This window comes from Capricornis sumatraensis, chromosome 3, assembly GCF_032405125.1.
Source record: "Capricornis sumatraensis isolate serow.1 chromosome 3, serow.2, whole genome shotgun sequence".
Taxonomy (NCBI): domain Eukaryota; kingdom Metazoa; phylum Chordata; class Mammalia; order Artiodactyla; family Bovidae; genus Capricornis; species Capricornis sumatraensis.
Window position 1 is genome coordinate 81,697,183 of NC_091071.1, and position 13,131 is coordinate 81,710,313.

A 13,131-nucleotide genomic window follows, 5' to 3' on the forward strand; every position below is an offset into this window, starting at 1 on the left:
ACTACTGAACCGGTGCCTCAGAGCCTGCGAGTCGCAGCTGCCTGTGCTGCAACTGTGCGAGCCTGTGCGCCCAGAGCAACAAGAGAGACCACTGCAGTGAGAAGCCTGCACACCATAGTGAAGAGCAGCCCCCAACTGTCGCGCCGAGAGAAGGCCTATGTGAAGCAAGGAAGACCCAGCGCAGTCAAACAGAAATAACTTTTTAAAAGACCTGTAGACTGAAGCGACTTAGCAGCAGCAGCAGCACTGGCCAGTTTCCTGAAAGAAGACAAACTAAGGAGGAAAGGGTACTGCAGAAGAGCTACGGACACTGTAAAGAAAGTCATCTGGCTATCACAGAGTCAACAGCAGAGATCCATCAGTGGGGGACACTTCAGAGACAGACGGGACCTGACAACAGTAGTAACCCTGGGAAAAATTCGTTAGACAAAATAGCAGGTGGGGAAGCAGAGCTAAAGAGAAAAGGAAATTGGAAGAATAAGCTCACTGGAAGGGCTTGAAGTAGAGTGAAGAGAATTCACACCTGCTTCAAAAACCAGTCACATGAAACTTCCAGAACAAGCTAGTCTGCAGAGACAGAAAGTAGATGACCCAGTGAGTAGGTCTGGTGTATGCAGGGAAATGAGGTGTGACTTCGAAGAGTACAGAGTTCCTTTTTGAAGTGGTAAAAATATTCCAAAATCAGATTGTGGTGATGGTTGCACAATTCTGAATAAACACAAGCCACTCAAAGGTTTAAACAGATGAATACTGTGGCATGGAAATTATATCTCAATGACACAATTAAAAATGAAACAAAAACCCAGTGAAAATCCTGATCCAAGAGAAAACTGAGGCAACAGGCTTGCCTTCCTCTTGCTGCGGAATCCCTCACAAGAGCTGTTAAGGGGGCGACACCAAGAACTTCATAACCCAGTCCAGGTATCTCACGTATCTTCTGAGGCAATCTCCAAAATACAAACTGGATGGACCTGCAGTTTGGTTTTTCAAATTACACATGAAAGAAATTGCAGGTGACTGAAGAAAACAAAGAGCTCAAGTGTCACTGCATTTGGTTACATATTAACGTGGAAGGAAGTGGGGTTCCTTCCAATAATAAAACAGAAAATATCCCTCAAAAACATGGGCATCACTCAGCATCAGGGAAAGAGCTGAGCTGCCAGAGGGCACCAGTGTCAGACAGCAGCATGGCCTGAGAGCAGGGGAAGCCCGAACAGCCCACCCCCAAGGCACCAGGCTGTAGACCAGGACACACAGCCGCCCCAGCCCACCTGCAGAAATGCAAACGCATTCCTTCTGGGATGGGGGGTAAAAACAGGGGCCCTAAATTCCCCGGTTGATTCTATTGTGCACCTGGGACTAAGAAATGACTGAACTCATCAGAAGCCTTACTTGCGATTTCCTTAAAAGAAGTATGCAAAGAACTCAATTAAACATTCACGTCACCTAGCCAACCAGCCTAAGAGTCACGACTGTACTCTGCAACTCCAGACAATCAGCTCAGCACGTCCACATGTACTTCGCAGACATGGGTGTGGATGTGGGTGTTGGGGGGGCTGGGTACTTAGAAACTCCAGGCCTCCAGACAGTGGTCAGATGCCATTAGAAGAAACGAAAGAACAAATACATGGGCATAAGTGGGAAGATCAGTGACCCTGAGATCCGGCTGGGAAGACTTCTCAATATGCAGGGACTCCATTGTCCTGTGGTGTGTCCTATACAGACCCAATACCCATCAAGTGGATTAGTGACAAGGGAAGATATTTTTAATGTCATAGGCCAGACCTGATGTGGAAAATTTTTTACCACATGAGTCCAGGGTTATCAAATAAACACGAGGGAACATAAAAGCCAATGTTTCAACTGCTCAGCTGGCCGTGGAAGTGCTATCTGCAAAGGACAGGGGTAGTCCGGGCAGGCTGACCTTCACAGACCGCACACGCTAAAACCCTCTTAAGAAGAGCCTGGTGAATGCTCTGGCTGAAATGCATGGAGCCGTCACATGACCGAGCAGAGAGCGTCTTACCTATAATTCCACTGTCCTTGCTTTCCAGGGTGGAACTAGGGCTGCTAACGGTCTCACAGGGACTTTTGTTGGCTGCCGTCTTGCTGACACAGCTGTTCAAGGTTGAGCAGGGGCTGTCGGTGCTGGGAGAGGCGGTGCTGCTTGTAAGAGTGGAGCAAGGGCTGATGCCTTGGCTCAGGGCTGTGCACTGCAAGATGAGCGGAAGCAGGGGTTAGCGCGTCCACACACCCCTTTGTAGCCTCACGGTTTTAGCATTGAAAACAAACAGGAAAATGGAAAACAGGTTTTCTTTTTTACAATCCAGGGATCTTAGTATATACGGTCTTCCAAAATTTAAAAGAGAAATCTCCCTAGTTCTGTTTGCCTCCCTGTGATCTTTTTTCTTAAGAGGGCAGTCTTGGAAATAATTTAGTGGGAACGAACATTTGTAAAGCAGAAACAGCAAACAGGCAGACCTCCTTTCATTTAAACTCTGCAGAAGACAAATGGGTTCTTTGACCTCTGTGTGGAAAATCTGGGAACTCTGGTTTTGTAATGTATCACGAGCACCACAACCTGATTCAATTTTTGGAAGATTTATGGGCTCTGCGATCCAGGGAAGGAGACTGGTGGCCACTGTGATCTCAATCAACGCCTGACACCCTCGCGGAGACCCTCGAAGGGGCAGAGGCTCCGGCCCCTCGTTGCTATTCAGAACTACACTTCTCATCTCGGATGTGGCAGGCTACCATTCCCTAGCAAGGGGAGTGCTCTTCCGAAGATGAACCTTTTGATCTTATTTTATGCTGTTTCCATTCATCTCCTATAAATCTTTTCCTCACCCCACTGACCCTCCAAAGTCTCAACCAATAAAAAAAATAAAGCACAGGAAAGTGCATTGCAAAGCAGCTGGATGAAAAGAATGGTGCTATAAAGATAAGAGTAGTATCATTCCTAAGGAATTCTCTCAGCCACTTCAGTTCAGTTACTCTTCTCTGGGTGGTGACCAAAAGGTTAATGTGGACATTTTTGTAAGGTCTGCACCCTCCGTTTCTCCCCATTCCCTACTACAAAGGTTCACAAACAAACTGTTGAAATGAATTTCAATACACAGTGGCCCAGACTCATCTGGTCTGAACAACAACTTCCCCACTCGGGGAGGAGGCAAGACAATTAGGCCGTCATTCATCCTCCAAGCAGATATGACATGCAGTATCTTCCTCGGGCATTACCATGGTTTCATTTTTTTCTTCAATGGTTATATGTGTGGCACTTGGGATCCCTTCTCCCAGTAAAAATCCCAGCCTTGTCAACAGTTCTTGAGCTGCCGGCGAACAGCTCGGTTCATTATCGGCCTTTGCTTCTGGAACAAAGAAAGAAAACAATGAAGACACCCCTCTCAGGAATTTCAGTATCGCATCTGGAGGACTTGGCATTACAGCTGCTTGTCTGGTGCTTTTGTGTATTTTTATAAAAGGCACAAAGTTTGACAGTGGGCTGCCTGTCCCCTAGCAATACATTCTAATTAAGAGACTGTGACAGGTTAAGAAAATAGTGAAAGGGAAAAACCAAATGCACAGGGTGAAACTGTTGACCCGAATCCAAAGGTACAGTATCATTATCTGATAGCAAGTCATATTTCCATGTCATGAGAAATGGGTACCTGAGACACCAAAGGCAGAAAAGGCCTACTCTTCAACTTATTCTTGAAGGGCACTGTGTGTCCAATGCCCACAGAAAGCTGAAATAAAGGAAAACCCAAGTGGCATGCTGGCAGAGTCACTTGGACGCTGGGGGGAAACTGAAATGCAAGCTCTCATTAAGCAAGGCAGGGGCACAACCACGTCAATCTGTGCACACTTCTTAGGAGTGCAAGTCAAAACCAGGATTTAAACCCAAGGGTCAGTCATCAGGGATCCATGCTGAAACAAAGATCTTAAGTCCCAGTAAACTGTGTCCCAAGAGACAGGACCCAGGAGTACACCCTGCTGTCCATGAGGAGACGTAGAAAACCTGGATGTGCTTTCAGCGCACTCCATAGTCACACTGGAAGCATGTTCCACCTGACAGTCACAGGGCATGTGTGGAAGCCATGCCTTCCTCTGGTCTCCTTAAGGTTGGTCATCGTGCTTTGTGCACTCAAGAGAATTTCACTGTTGGATTTAAGTGTTGAGCTGTAGGTTAATCTTGTATCCAAACTCTAAGGGGACTTAATGATGGTCGACAAGATGATATTCACTTCATTCCAACACCTCTCTTACAGTTTTAAGCCAGCCCAGCTTCCACCAGGGAACAAAATAACGTATAAAGCAACTGTGCTCACACAGTTAGAACGTAAGAACAACAAGCAACCTGTAACAGTCATTCATCTTCATGTTTTGCTGCTTTTTGTTAATTGTCTAGGTACCTAGATCCATACATTCATGAACCAACATTCCCTGGATGTGGAAATCTGCAGATAATGGGTAATAGGTTACAGAAACATAAAATGAGGAAAAATAAAATCTGAACTATTACCTATGACACAGTATCATCACCAAAGTTCAATGCTAACTTTGCCTTTTGTAAGAAAATACAAAAGACAATATAAGCAGAGCTGAGAAAGACCAACTTTATTATTCTCACCCACATTATCAGTTTTGCTAAGTGATGCTTGCAGGATGGTAGCTACAAGGGAAGTTAAATTAGTTGTATCCTCAAGGAAGGAAAAGTACCCCCCGCCCTTGCCTGCTCTCAAAAGCTCCAAATGTTTAGGGTGAGAACAGCTGTTTCCCAGCCTGGATGTTTTTCATTTGCTGTAGCATACTGCAGGGGTAAAATTAACCAAGACTTGATTGTTGTGGGTTGAAAGAGCCCTGATGTTTCTGGATCATTTGCGATAAACTCTTAACATGAAAGAGCAGTGGCCCCAAGCCAATGACAGGGGTAAGGGAGCCACCCGGGGGCGGCCCAGCCACACCCTGAAAGCCACCCTACAGAAGATTCCTTCCCACCACCGATCTCCAACCACATTTTGACTCTTAAGATACATGGGCACTGGTGAAAGGAAAGCAGGAACCCAACCAAAGCAGCATAGTCCAGGCACACCCAAGGGCTGGACCACTTCAGAACAGGACCGGTGCCGCCCTCCTTGCCCTTAGGCTCTAGCAGGGCAGCCACTTTATCTTAGGTGGCAGCTGGACTGCAGGGAGAACAGGATGCAGCTGGAAAGGGGAATAAGTGGGGGAGAGGCCAGAACTCAGCCATTTCCCTACTCCACACCCCCCTTTCTGTTCAAAACAATCTCTGCACTGTGACCCAATTGTGACTTGCCCCAGAATGTCTACCTTCTGGTTTAACTTGAAACACTCTGAGGAAAGAGCCAGAAATGACTCCCAGTTGGCAGCTGCTGCCACAAAATCCACTCTGTTGACAAAAGAGGACCACAACTGTCAACTGTGAGACCAGCATCCCATGTAGGGCCTGCAGCGGGGTGGGTTAGGATAGCAGATTCACACCAGGCTGTCAAGGTTTTCAGTTTAAGTGTGTGTGTCTGTGTGTGTGCGTGTGTACACACAAATTCAAAGACAACTAGTCATCCAAACTATCCCCCTTCAGGCAAGCTGGGGAGCAATAGACATCGCAGTTGCCCAGATACACAAAGGACATCCAAACTCATCATCAGCTTGTTCTCTTAACTGTTCAACCTGAACTTTGCTGTTACCAAAGCTCCAAAACTCTACCCGGGTTTGGGATGAATGAACAGACGTTCTGTACAGAAGTTTCGGCGTCCATTAAGCCATGCAATTCCAAAAGCTTTCCAACTGTCCTTTCATCTTACTCTTTCTACTAAAATGTCATCCTAGCGACCTTCTCCTCAGAAGTCCCCTTCAGTCTGAGTTTCTTAATCCACATCAAGCTGTCTTCATCTTTCCTTCCCTAATGCACCGGGCCCTCTCTTGCTGAACTTTTCATTCTGGCAGAAGGACTTCTGGGTGAAGTATGACAGTGCCATTTTGGGGAAGACGAGCTGCCTGGGAGCACACACTGATACCCGTGACTATGAAATGGAAATGCATTTCTCCTTTCATAGTCAGTCACCAAATACTGAGATCTGAACAGTCAGAAAGAATTTTCTTTGAGCTAACGATTCCAAAATGACTTCCACACCAAAATCCAAATGGGATATTCTAGAGGGTCTATTTCCATTCATGTGGTTAATACGAAATTACTCATCAATTATGGGTTATCTTACCCAATACAAATGGGCTGAGGATTGGAGAGAAAGACCTCATCTCTTAGCAATGCTCTGCTATCTCATACATTTATTGGGTCGGCCAAAAAGTTTGTTCAGGATTTTCTGTAACATCTTATGGAAAATCCAAACAAACTTTTTGGTCGACCCAATAAATATCCAACACATTTATGATGGCTGTATCTGAAGCTGAGCGAGTAATCAGCCTCATACTCCCTAGGATCCCATAGGTAAGCTGACAGTGATTGTTCTCCCAATAATGTTCTCAGGCAATCCTTGCTTTCAAACCATTGTGGAATAATCATGTGGAAAAAAGCAAAGGGGATTTCTTCAATCACTCCCTGCCTGGCTCCTTCTAACTATTCACACTTATTGGATCACATTTAGGGTACCAACATCCAGGTACGGTCCACAAAGTGACTGTCTCCCCAGTTACTGCCATCCTAACTTCAAACCTGTGTGTGCCCCTTATAACCATCCCCTCTACGTTCCCCCCACAGGCTCAGAGGAAAGGACTCCACACTAAAGCTATTCTGGACTCCTTTCTGGGTGAGCCTCTCCAAACCTCAATTTCCACATCTTGGAAGCAGCCATCATCCATTTCTTTTTGATTATGAAGTTCAAAACAAATACGAGAAACACCTAATAAACCAATTATCTTTGAAATAAGACACTGTATCAAAGGTGATCATTATTCCTACCAAATTTAACACTAGGAGCCCACTTTCTCACTATTGTTACTTCACTTTCTGTTTTCACGTGCTGTGCTTAGTCGACTGCTCACTCGTGTCCGACTCTTTGCAACCCCGTGGACTGCAGCCTTTCAGGCTCCTCTGTCTAAGGGATTCTCCAGGCAAGAATACTGGAGTGGGTTGCCATGCCCTCCTACAGGGGATCTCCCTACCCAGGGACTGAACCCAGGTCTCCTGCATTGCTGGTGAGGACTTTACCGGAGGAGCCTCCAGGGAAGCCCGTGCCTCCCTATTCATATTTAACGTGCACATGTTTCTCTTACGTAAAAATGCGTTTCTATCTACAATTTTCCTGCCTTAACTTAACTGCTTCTGAACACACTATCCCTTCAAAACAACAAATTCTCTCCTTCGGCTGAGTATCAAACTGTTCCAACTTGGCCCACATCTACTGCTCACTTCCCATCTAGTAGTTCCCTCTTCTTAAAGCCAGACTCTACTAGGCCTGCAGAGGTCCTTCAGGATTACCAGTGATCACGCCGCCAAGAGAAGCCTCAGCTTCAGCATCAGGCCCCCCAGTGACTATTCAGGACTGATCTCCTTTAGCATGGACTGGTTGGATCTCCTTGCAGTCCAAGGGACTCTTGAGAGTCTTCTCATGCCACCATTTCTCCCCTCTCCTCCTCCTCAAACTCAACAGAGCACTGAGTGTTGTTGATGATGTCTGGCCATTCACAAGCACGTAGCCTTGAACCACTGACTTAACATCAAGCTTCCAAGACAGTACTTCTGATCAAGTCTGTTAAGTGCCACACAGCCTTGACTGATGTTAAATCCCTCCCTCTCTGCCTCTACCTGTCCAGGACTTGCTTTGTGCTAAACCTGTTGCTGTCCTTGCCTTCTCCACAAACCTTTTCCAGTTTCTTTCTGGTTGCTCCCTCTCCTAAGCCATCACCATTCCCTCCTCCCTGAATTTCCAAAAATATTATTTATAGAGGAGCATCTATCTAGGCACCTGATCTAGTTCTGTTAATAATGGGTTTCTAGTCTGCAATACGAAAACACAGCTATCATATTGTTGTTCAGTTGCTCAGTTGTGTCCGACTCTTTTCGACCTCATGGACTGCAGCACACCAGGCTTCCCTGTCCTTCACCAGCTCCTGGTACTTGCTCAAACTCATGTCCATTGAGTTAGTGATGCCATTCAACCATTTCACTCTCTGTCATCCCCTTCTCCTCCTGCCCTCAATCTTTCCCAGCATCAAGATCTTTTCTAACGAGTCGGTTCTTCACATTAGGTGGCCACAGTACTGGAGTTTCAGCTTCAGCATCAGGCCTTTCAATGAATATTCAGGACTGATTTCCTTTAGGATGGACTGGTTTGATCTCCTTGCAGTCCAAGGGGCTCTTAAGAGTCTTCTCAAGCACCACTGTTCAAAAGCATCAGTTCTTCAGCACTCAGCCTTCATGATTCAACTCTCACACCCATACACGACTACTGGAAAAACCATAGCTTTGACTAGACAGACCTTTGCTGGCAAAGTAATATCTCTGCTTTTTAATACACTGTCTAGATTTGTCATAGATTTTCTTCAAAGGAACAAGTATCTTTTAATTTTATGGCTGCAGTCACCATCCACAGTGATTTTGGAGCCCAAGAAAATAAAGTTGGTCACTGTTTCCACTGTTTCCCCATCTATTTGCCATGAAGTGATGGAACTGGATGCCATGATCTTAGTCTTCTGAATGCTGAGTTTTGAATCAGTGCTCATTCTTTCACTCTCCTCTTTTGCCTTCATCAAGAGTCCCTTTACTTCCTCTTCACTTTCTGCCATAAGAGTGGTATCATTTGCATATCTGAGGTTATTGATATTTCTCCCGGCAATCTTGATTCCAGCTTGTGCTTCATCCAGCCCAGCATTTCACATGATATACTCTGCATATAAGTTGAATAAGCAGGGTGACAATATACAGCCTTGACGTACTCCTTTTCCTATTTGGAACCAGTCTGTTATTCCAGGTCCAGTCCTAACTGTTGCTTCTTGACCTGCATATAGATTTCTCAGGAGGCAGGTATGGTGGTCTGGTATTCCCATCTCTTTAAGAGTTTTCCACAGTTTGTTGTGATCCACACAGTCAAAGGCTTTAGCGTAGTCAATGAAGCAGAAGCAGATGTTTTTCTGGAATTCCCTTGCTTTTTCTATGATCCAACGAATGCTGGTGATTTGATCTCTGGTTCCTTTGCCTTTTCTAAATCCAGCTTGAACATCTGGAAGTTCTCAGCTCATGAACTGTTGAACCCTAGCTTTTTTTTGAGCATGACCTTGTTAGCATGTGAAATGAGTGCAACTGTGTGATAGTTTAACCATTCTTTGGCATTGCCCTTCTTTGGGATTGGAATGAAAGCTGACTTTTTCCAGTCCTGTGGCCACTGCTGAGTTTTCCAAATCTGCTGGCATATTGAGTAGAGCACTTGAACAGAATCATCTTTTAGGACTTGAAATAGATCAGTGAGAATTCTATCACTTCCACTAGCTTTGTTTGTAGTGATGCATCCTAAGGCCCACTTGACTTTGCACTCCAGGATGTCTGGCTCTCGGTGAGTGATCATGCCATTGTGGTTATCCAGATCATTAAGATCTTTTTTTGTACAGTTCTTCTGTTTTTTTTTTTTTTTTGCCACCTTTTCTTAATAACTTCTGCTTCTGTTAATATTCAGATCATTAAGATCATTAAGATCTTTTTTGTACAGTTTTTCTGTATATTTTTGCCACCTCTTCTTAGTATCTTCTGCTTCTAGATCCATACCATTTCTGTCTTTTATTGTGTCCATCTTTTGCATGAAATGTTCCCTTGGTATCTCTAATTTTCCTGAAGAGACATTATCATATAAGTTATCTTTAAGTTTTTCATCTCATGCATCCCACACTGAAACTGCCACCAAATCTTACCATTTCCTCTTTCAAAGTGTTTCCTGAATTAGCCTTTCTCTCTCTCGTCCTCATCCTCTTCAGTCTAGATAACAATTAGACTCTGAATCAATTTTCTCATCTATTTTTATTTTCTCCTTCTCCAAGCTGGTGGTTCTCAAATTTCTGGTGTCAGAGCTCACCTTTAAAAATTAAGGACTCCAAAGAGTTTAGGCATATGTGGATTATGTCCATGATATTCATCATGTTAGAAATTAAAATTAGGAATTTAAAAATCTATGTTAATCCATTTTAAGTTAAAAATTACATTTTAACAAATAACACTTTTAGAATAACAACCATATTTTCAATTTAAAAAGTTACTTAAGAATGGCATAGTTTAAATTTTTGCAAATTCTTTTTAACATCTGATTTAGTAGAAGACAGTTGGATTCTAATGTCTACTTCTGCATTCACTCTGTTGCGATAGATTCTTTGGGTTGAAGCATGTGAAGAACTGTGGCTTCAGAGGGCTTTGTCTTTGGGAAAGGGAGGAACCTCTCCAGTTAATTACAGATATTCTTCTTTGATACCACCCCAAAACTTGACAAGTAGCAATTTCTTAAAGGTCAGTTCCAGTGTTGACTCTGAATCTGAATCAATGAACTTTCTGTACTCTGTTAAAAGAAAATCCAATGGTGTGTTTTATGCTTCAAATGGATTTTACCCATGCAAGATTTTGTAACACCATGTATTGGGTCATTTGGAATATACTGGTTTTGCAGCTCTTGCAAGTGTTGACACATTTTATTATACAACACCAAAATATCACATTCATTAACATCACCACAGATCTCAATAGAAAAATCCTGAGAAACCATCACACTCACTGTGACAGGTGCAAATTCCCCCAAACCTAATTTTCACTCAAAAGGTCAATTTTTATCACTGGCAACTAAACCCTGCCAGGTGTGTTTTTGTTTTTTCATAGAAGCGACATGCTCATTTTGTTCTTTTTTGAGAAAATATATACAAACTACCCAATTTGGAATAACTAAGATTTGTCAGGAGTACTTTCAAGTAAAAATGATGTTTCCCCCTTTTTTTTTGAATGGCTAGTTCAGCTTGCAATTCAGTCACACATGTGCTTTCCCTTCAGACAGCCATCATACTTCAGCACACAGCAGACACACTTTCTGCAGACTTCCAATTTCATCTCACCAGATATTTAAAAGGTGGGTATTCAAGGGTCAGGGCTTAAAATTCATTGTTTTGGGGGCTTCATCAAGGACATTTTTCAGTGAACTATTATTTCTGATGCAAGTGGGTGGTGTTTTTTTAAAAAAAAAAAACCCACATGCAGCCCTAGAATAATAGCAGGTGCCCCTACCCTGACATATGCTAAGGCACTGGAAGTTTTACCAACAATTGCTCTTGCACCATCACAAATCTCAATGTAAAAGAAATGGAAATATCAAGTGTTATTATGAAAAGAGTGGTGACTTCACAGACCCCTGCAAGGGTCTTGCAGATGCCTAGAAGTCCATGTACCACACTTGCAGAGTCTTTAAATGTTGAACTGTACTAAATTCTCCTTCTTTAAAATAACAAATAAAATCATAATTGCACATACCCTCATCCTACTAGAGGGTAGGATCCCTGGAGAAAGAAATGGCAGCCACTCCAGTATTCTTGCCTGGAAAATCCCATGGATGGCAGAGCCTGGTAGGCTACCATCCATGGGGTCGCAAAGAGTCAGACATGACTGAGCAACTTCACTTTCACTTTCACTTTCATCCTACTAACTGATCTCTCATTTTCCATTACTTTCTCAACTCTTTGGGGGTAAAAGAGATGTAGTTTACCCTCATCAATTCTATTTCTTTATCACATACCCACAACTTAAACTCATTCACTTGCCCAAGGCTCCTGAGACAGCCATATTAGGCACAGTAACTTTTTTTAATGGTCTGTCTCCTTTTTTGACTTCCCTGTGTGTGTGTGTGTGTGTGTGTGTATGTATTTTTAATTGAAGTATAGGTTATTTACAATGTTTCAGGTGTGCAACAAGGTGATTCAGTTATACATATACATATATATTATTTTTGAAATTATTTTCCATTATAGCTTATTACAAGATATTGACTATAGTTCCCTATGCTGCTATACAGTAAACCTTTGTTGCATATCTATTTTTTAACTAGAAATCTAGCATTCTACTCATACTAAGTCAAACAAGTAGAATCAAAATGTCATAATTTTTTAGTTTAGGCAAAAATTCATAAGTTTTCTAAGATATATATATTATACATATTTATAAATATACATATACAAAAGTTTTTCTACTACACTTGATAAAGGCTTGAGAAAGAACATTTAAAAAAAAGAGATGGAGAAATTGAGAACATAAACTAATGAAATGGTAGCACTGAATATGAAATAGAAAAGTGGAACAAACTAGATAAAAGTAAAAGATAATCACATAGCCCAGATGTTTTTAAACATGACTGCTCACTAGAAACATATCTGGAGCTCTGGAGAAAAAAGCAATACCTGAGCATTTGTATTTTTCAAAAAGTTTCAAGATAATTGTGATACACATCTGGATTTTTAAAAGTGATTATGGGTTTTTCTATTAGATCCTAGCTTTGGTGAGATAGAGGTCTATTATTTTCCTGTTGACCAATCACGATACAATGGTATTAAGTGAGTAATAGTTACATCATCACAAAAGTAAAAAAATGTTTATCAGCTTTCACAATCAATAGCCAGACAAAAAATAAAAGATAATTACAACTGTAAGCCATAATGGGAATAGGACTAACTTAACAATATAAAATAATTACATACAACTTGGGGGGTGTCGAGCAGAGTGATGTAAGTGGAAGTGCATATATGCACAAGTTTTCATCCACCCACTCAGTCTATGTCTTTTGGTTGGTGCATTTAATCCATTTACATTTAAGGTAATTATCAATATGTATGATCCTATTACCGTTTTCTTAATTATTTTGGGCTTACTTTCTGTAGGTCTTTTCCTTGTGCTTTCTGCCTAGAGAAGGTCCTTTAGCATTTGTTCTAAAGCTGATTTGGTGGTGCTGAATTCTCTTAACTTATGCTTGTCTGGAAAGCTTTTGATTTCTCCATCAAATCTGAAGGAGAGTTTTGCTGGGTAGAGTATTCTTGGTTGTAGGTTCTTTCCTTTCATTACCTTACATATATCATGCCACTTCCTCTGGCTCACAGAGTTTCTGTTGAGAAGTCAGCTGATAGCCTTAAGGGAGTTCTCTT

At 42.5% G+C, this 13,131-nt stretch overlaps 1 protein-coding gene across 1 annotated transcript in view; it reads right to left on the minus strand.

Annotated features, from left to right (window-relative positions):
- The window catches only part of TANC1 (tetratricopeptide repeat, ankyrin repeat and coiled-coil containing 1), a 160,728-nt gene that overhangs the window by 71,826 nt on the left and 75,771 nt on the right, over positions 1-13,131 (minus strand). The window contains exons 4-5 of the mRNA XM_068969153.1: positions 3,238-3,368; positions 2,027-2,213 (exon numbers count right to left, since the gene is read on the minus strand). Coding sequence (XP_068825254.1) covers positions 2,027-2,213; positions 3,238-3,368 — 318 coding nt within the window. The remainder of the gene's footprint in view (positions 1-2,026; positions 2,214-3,237; positions 3,369-13,131) is intronic.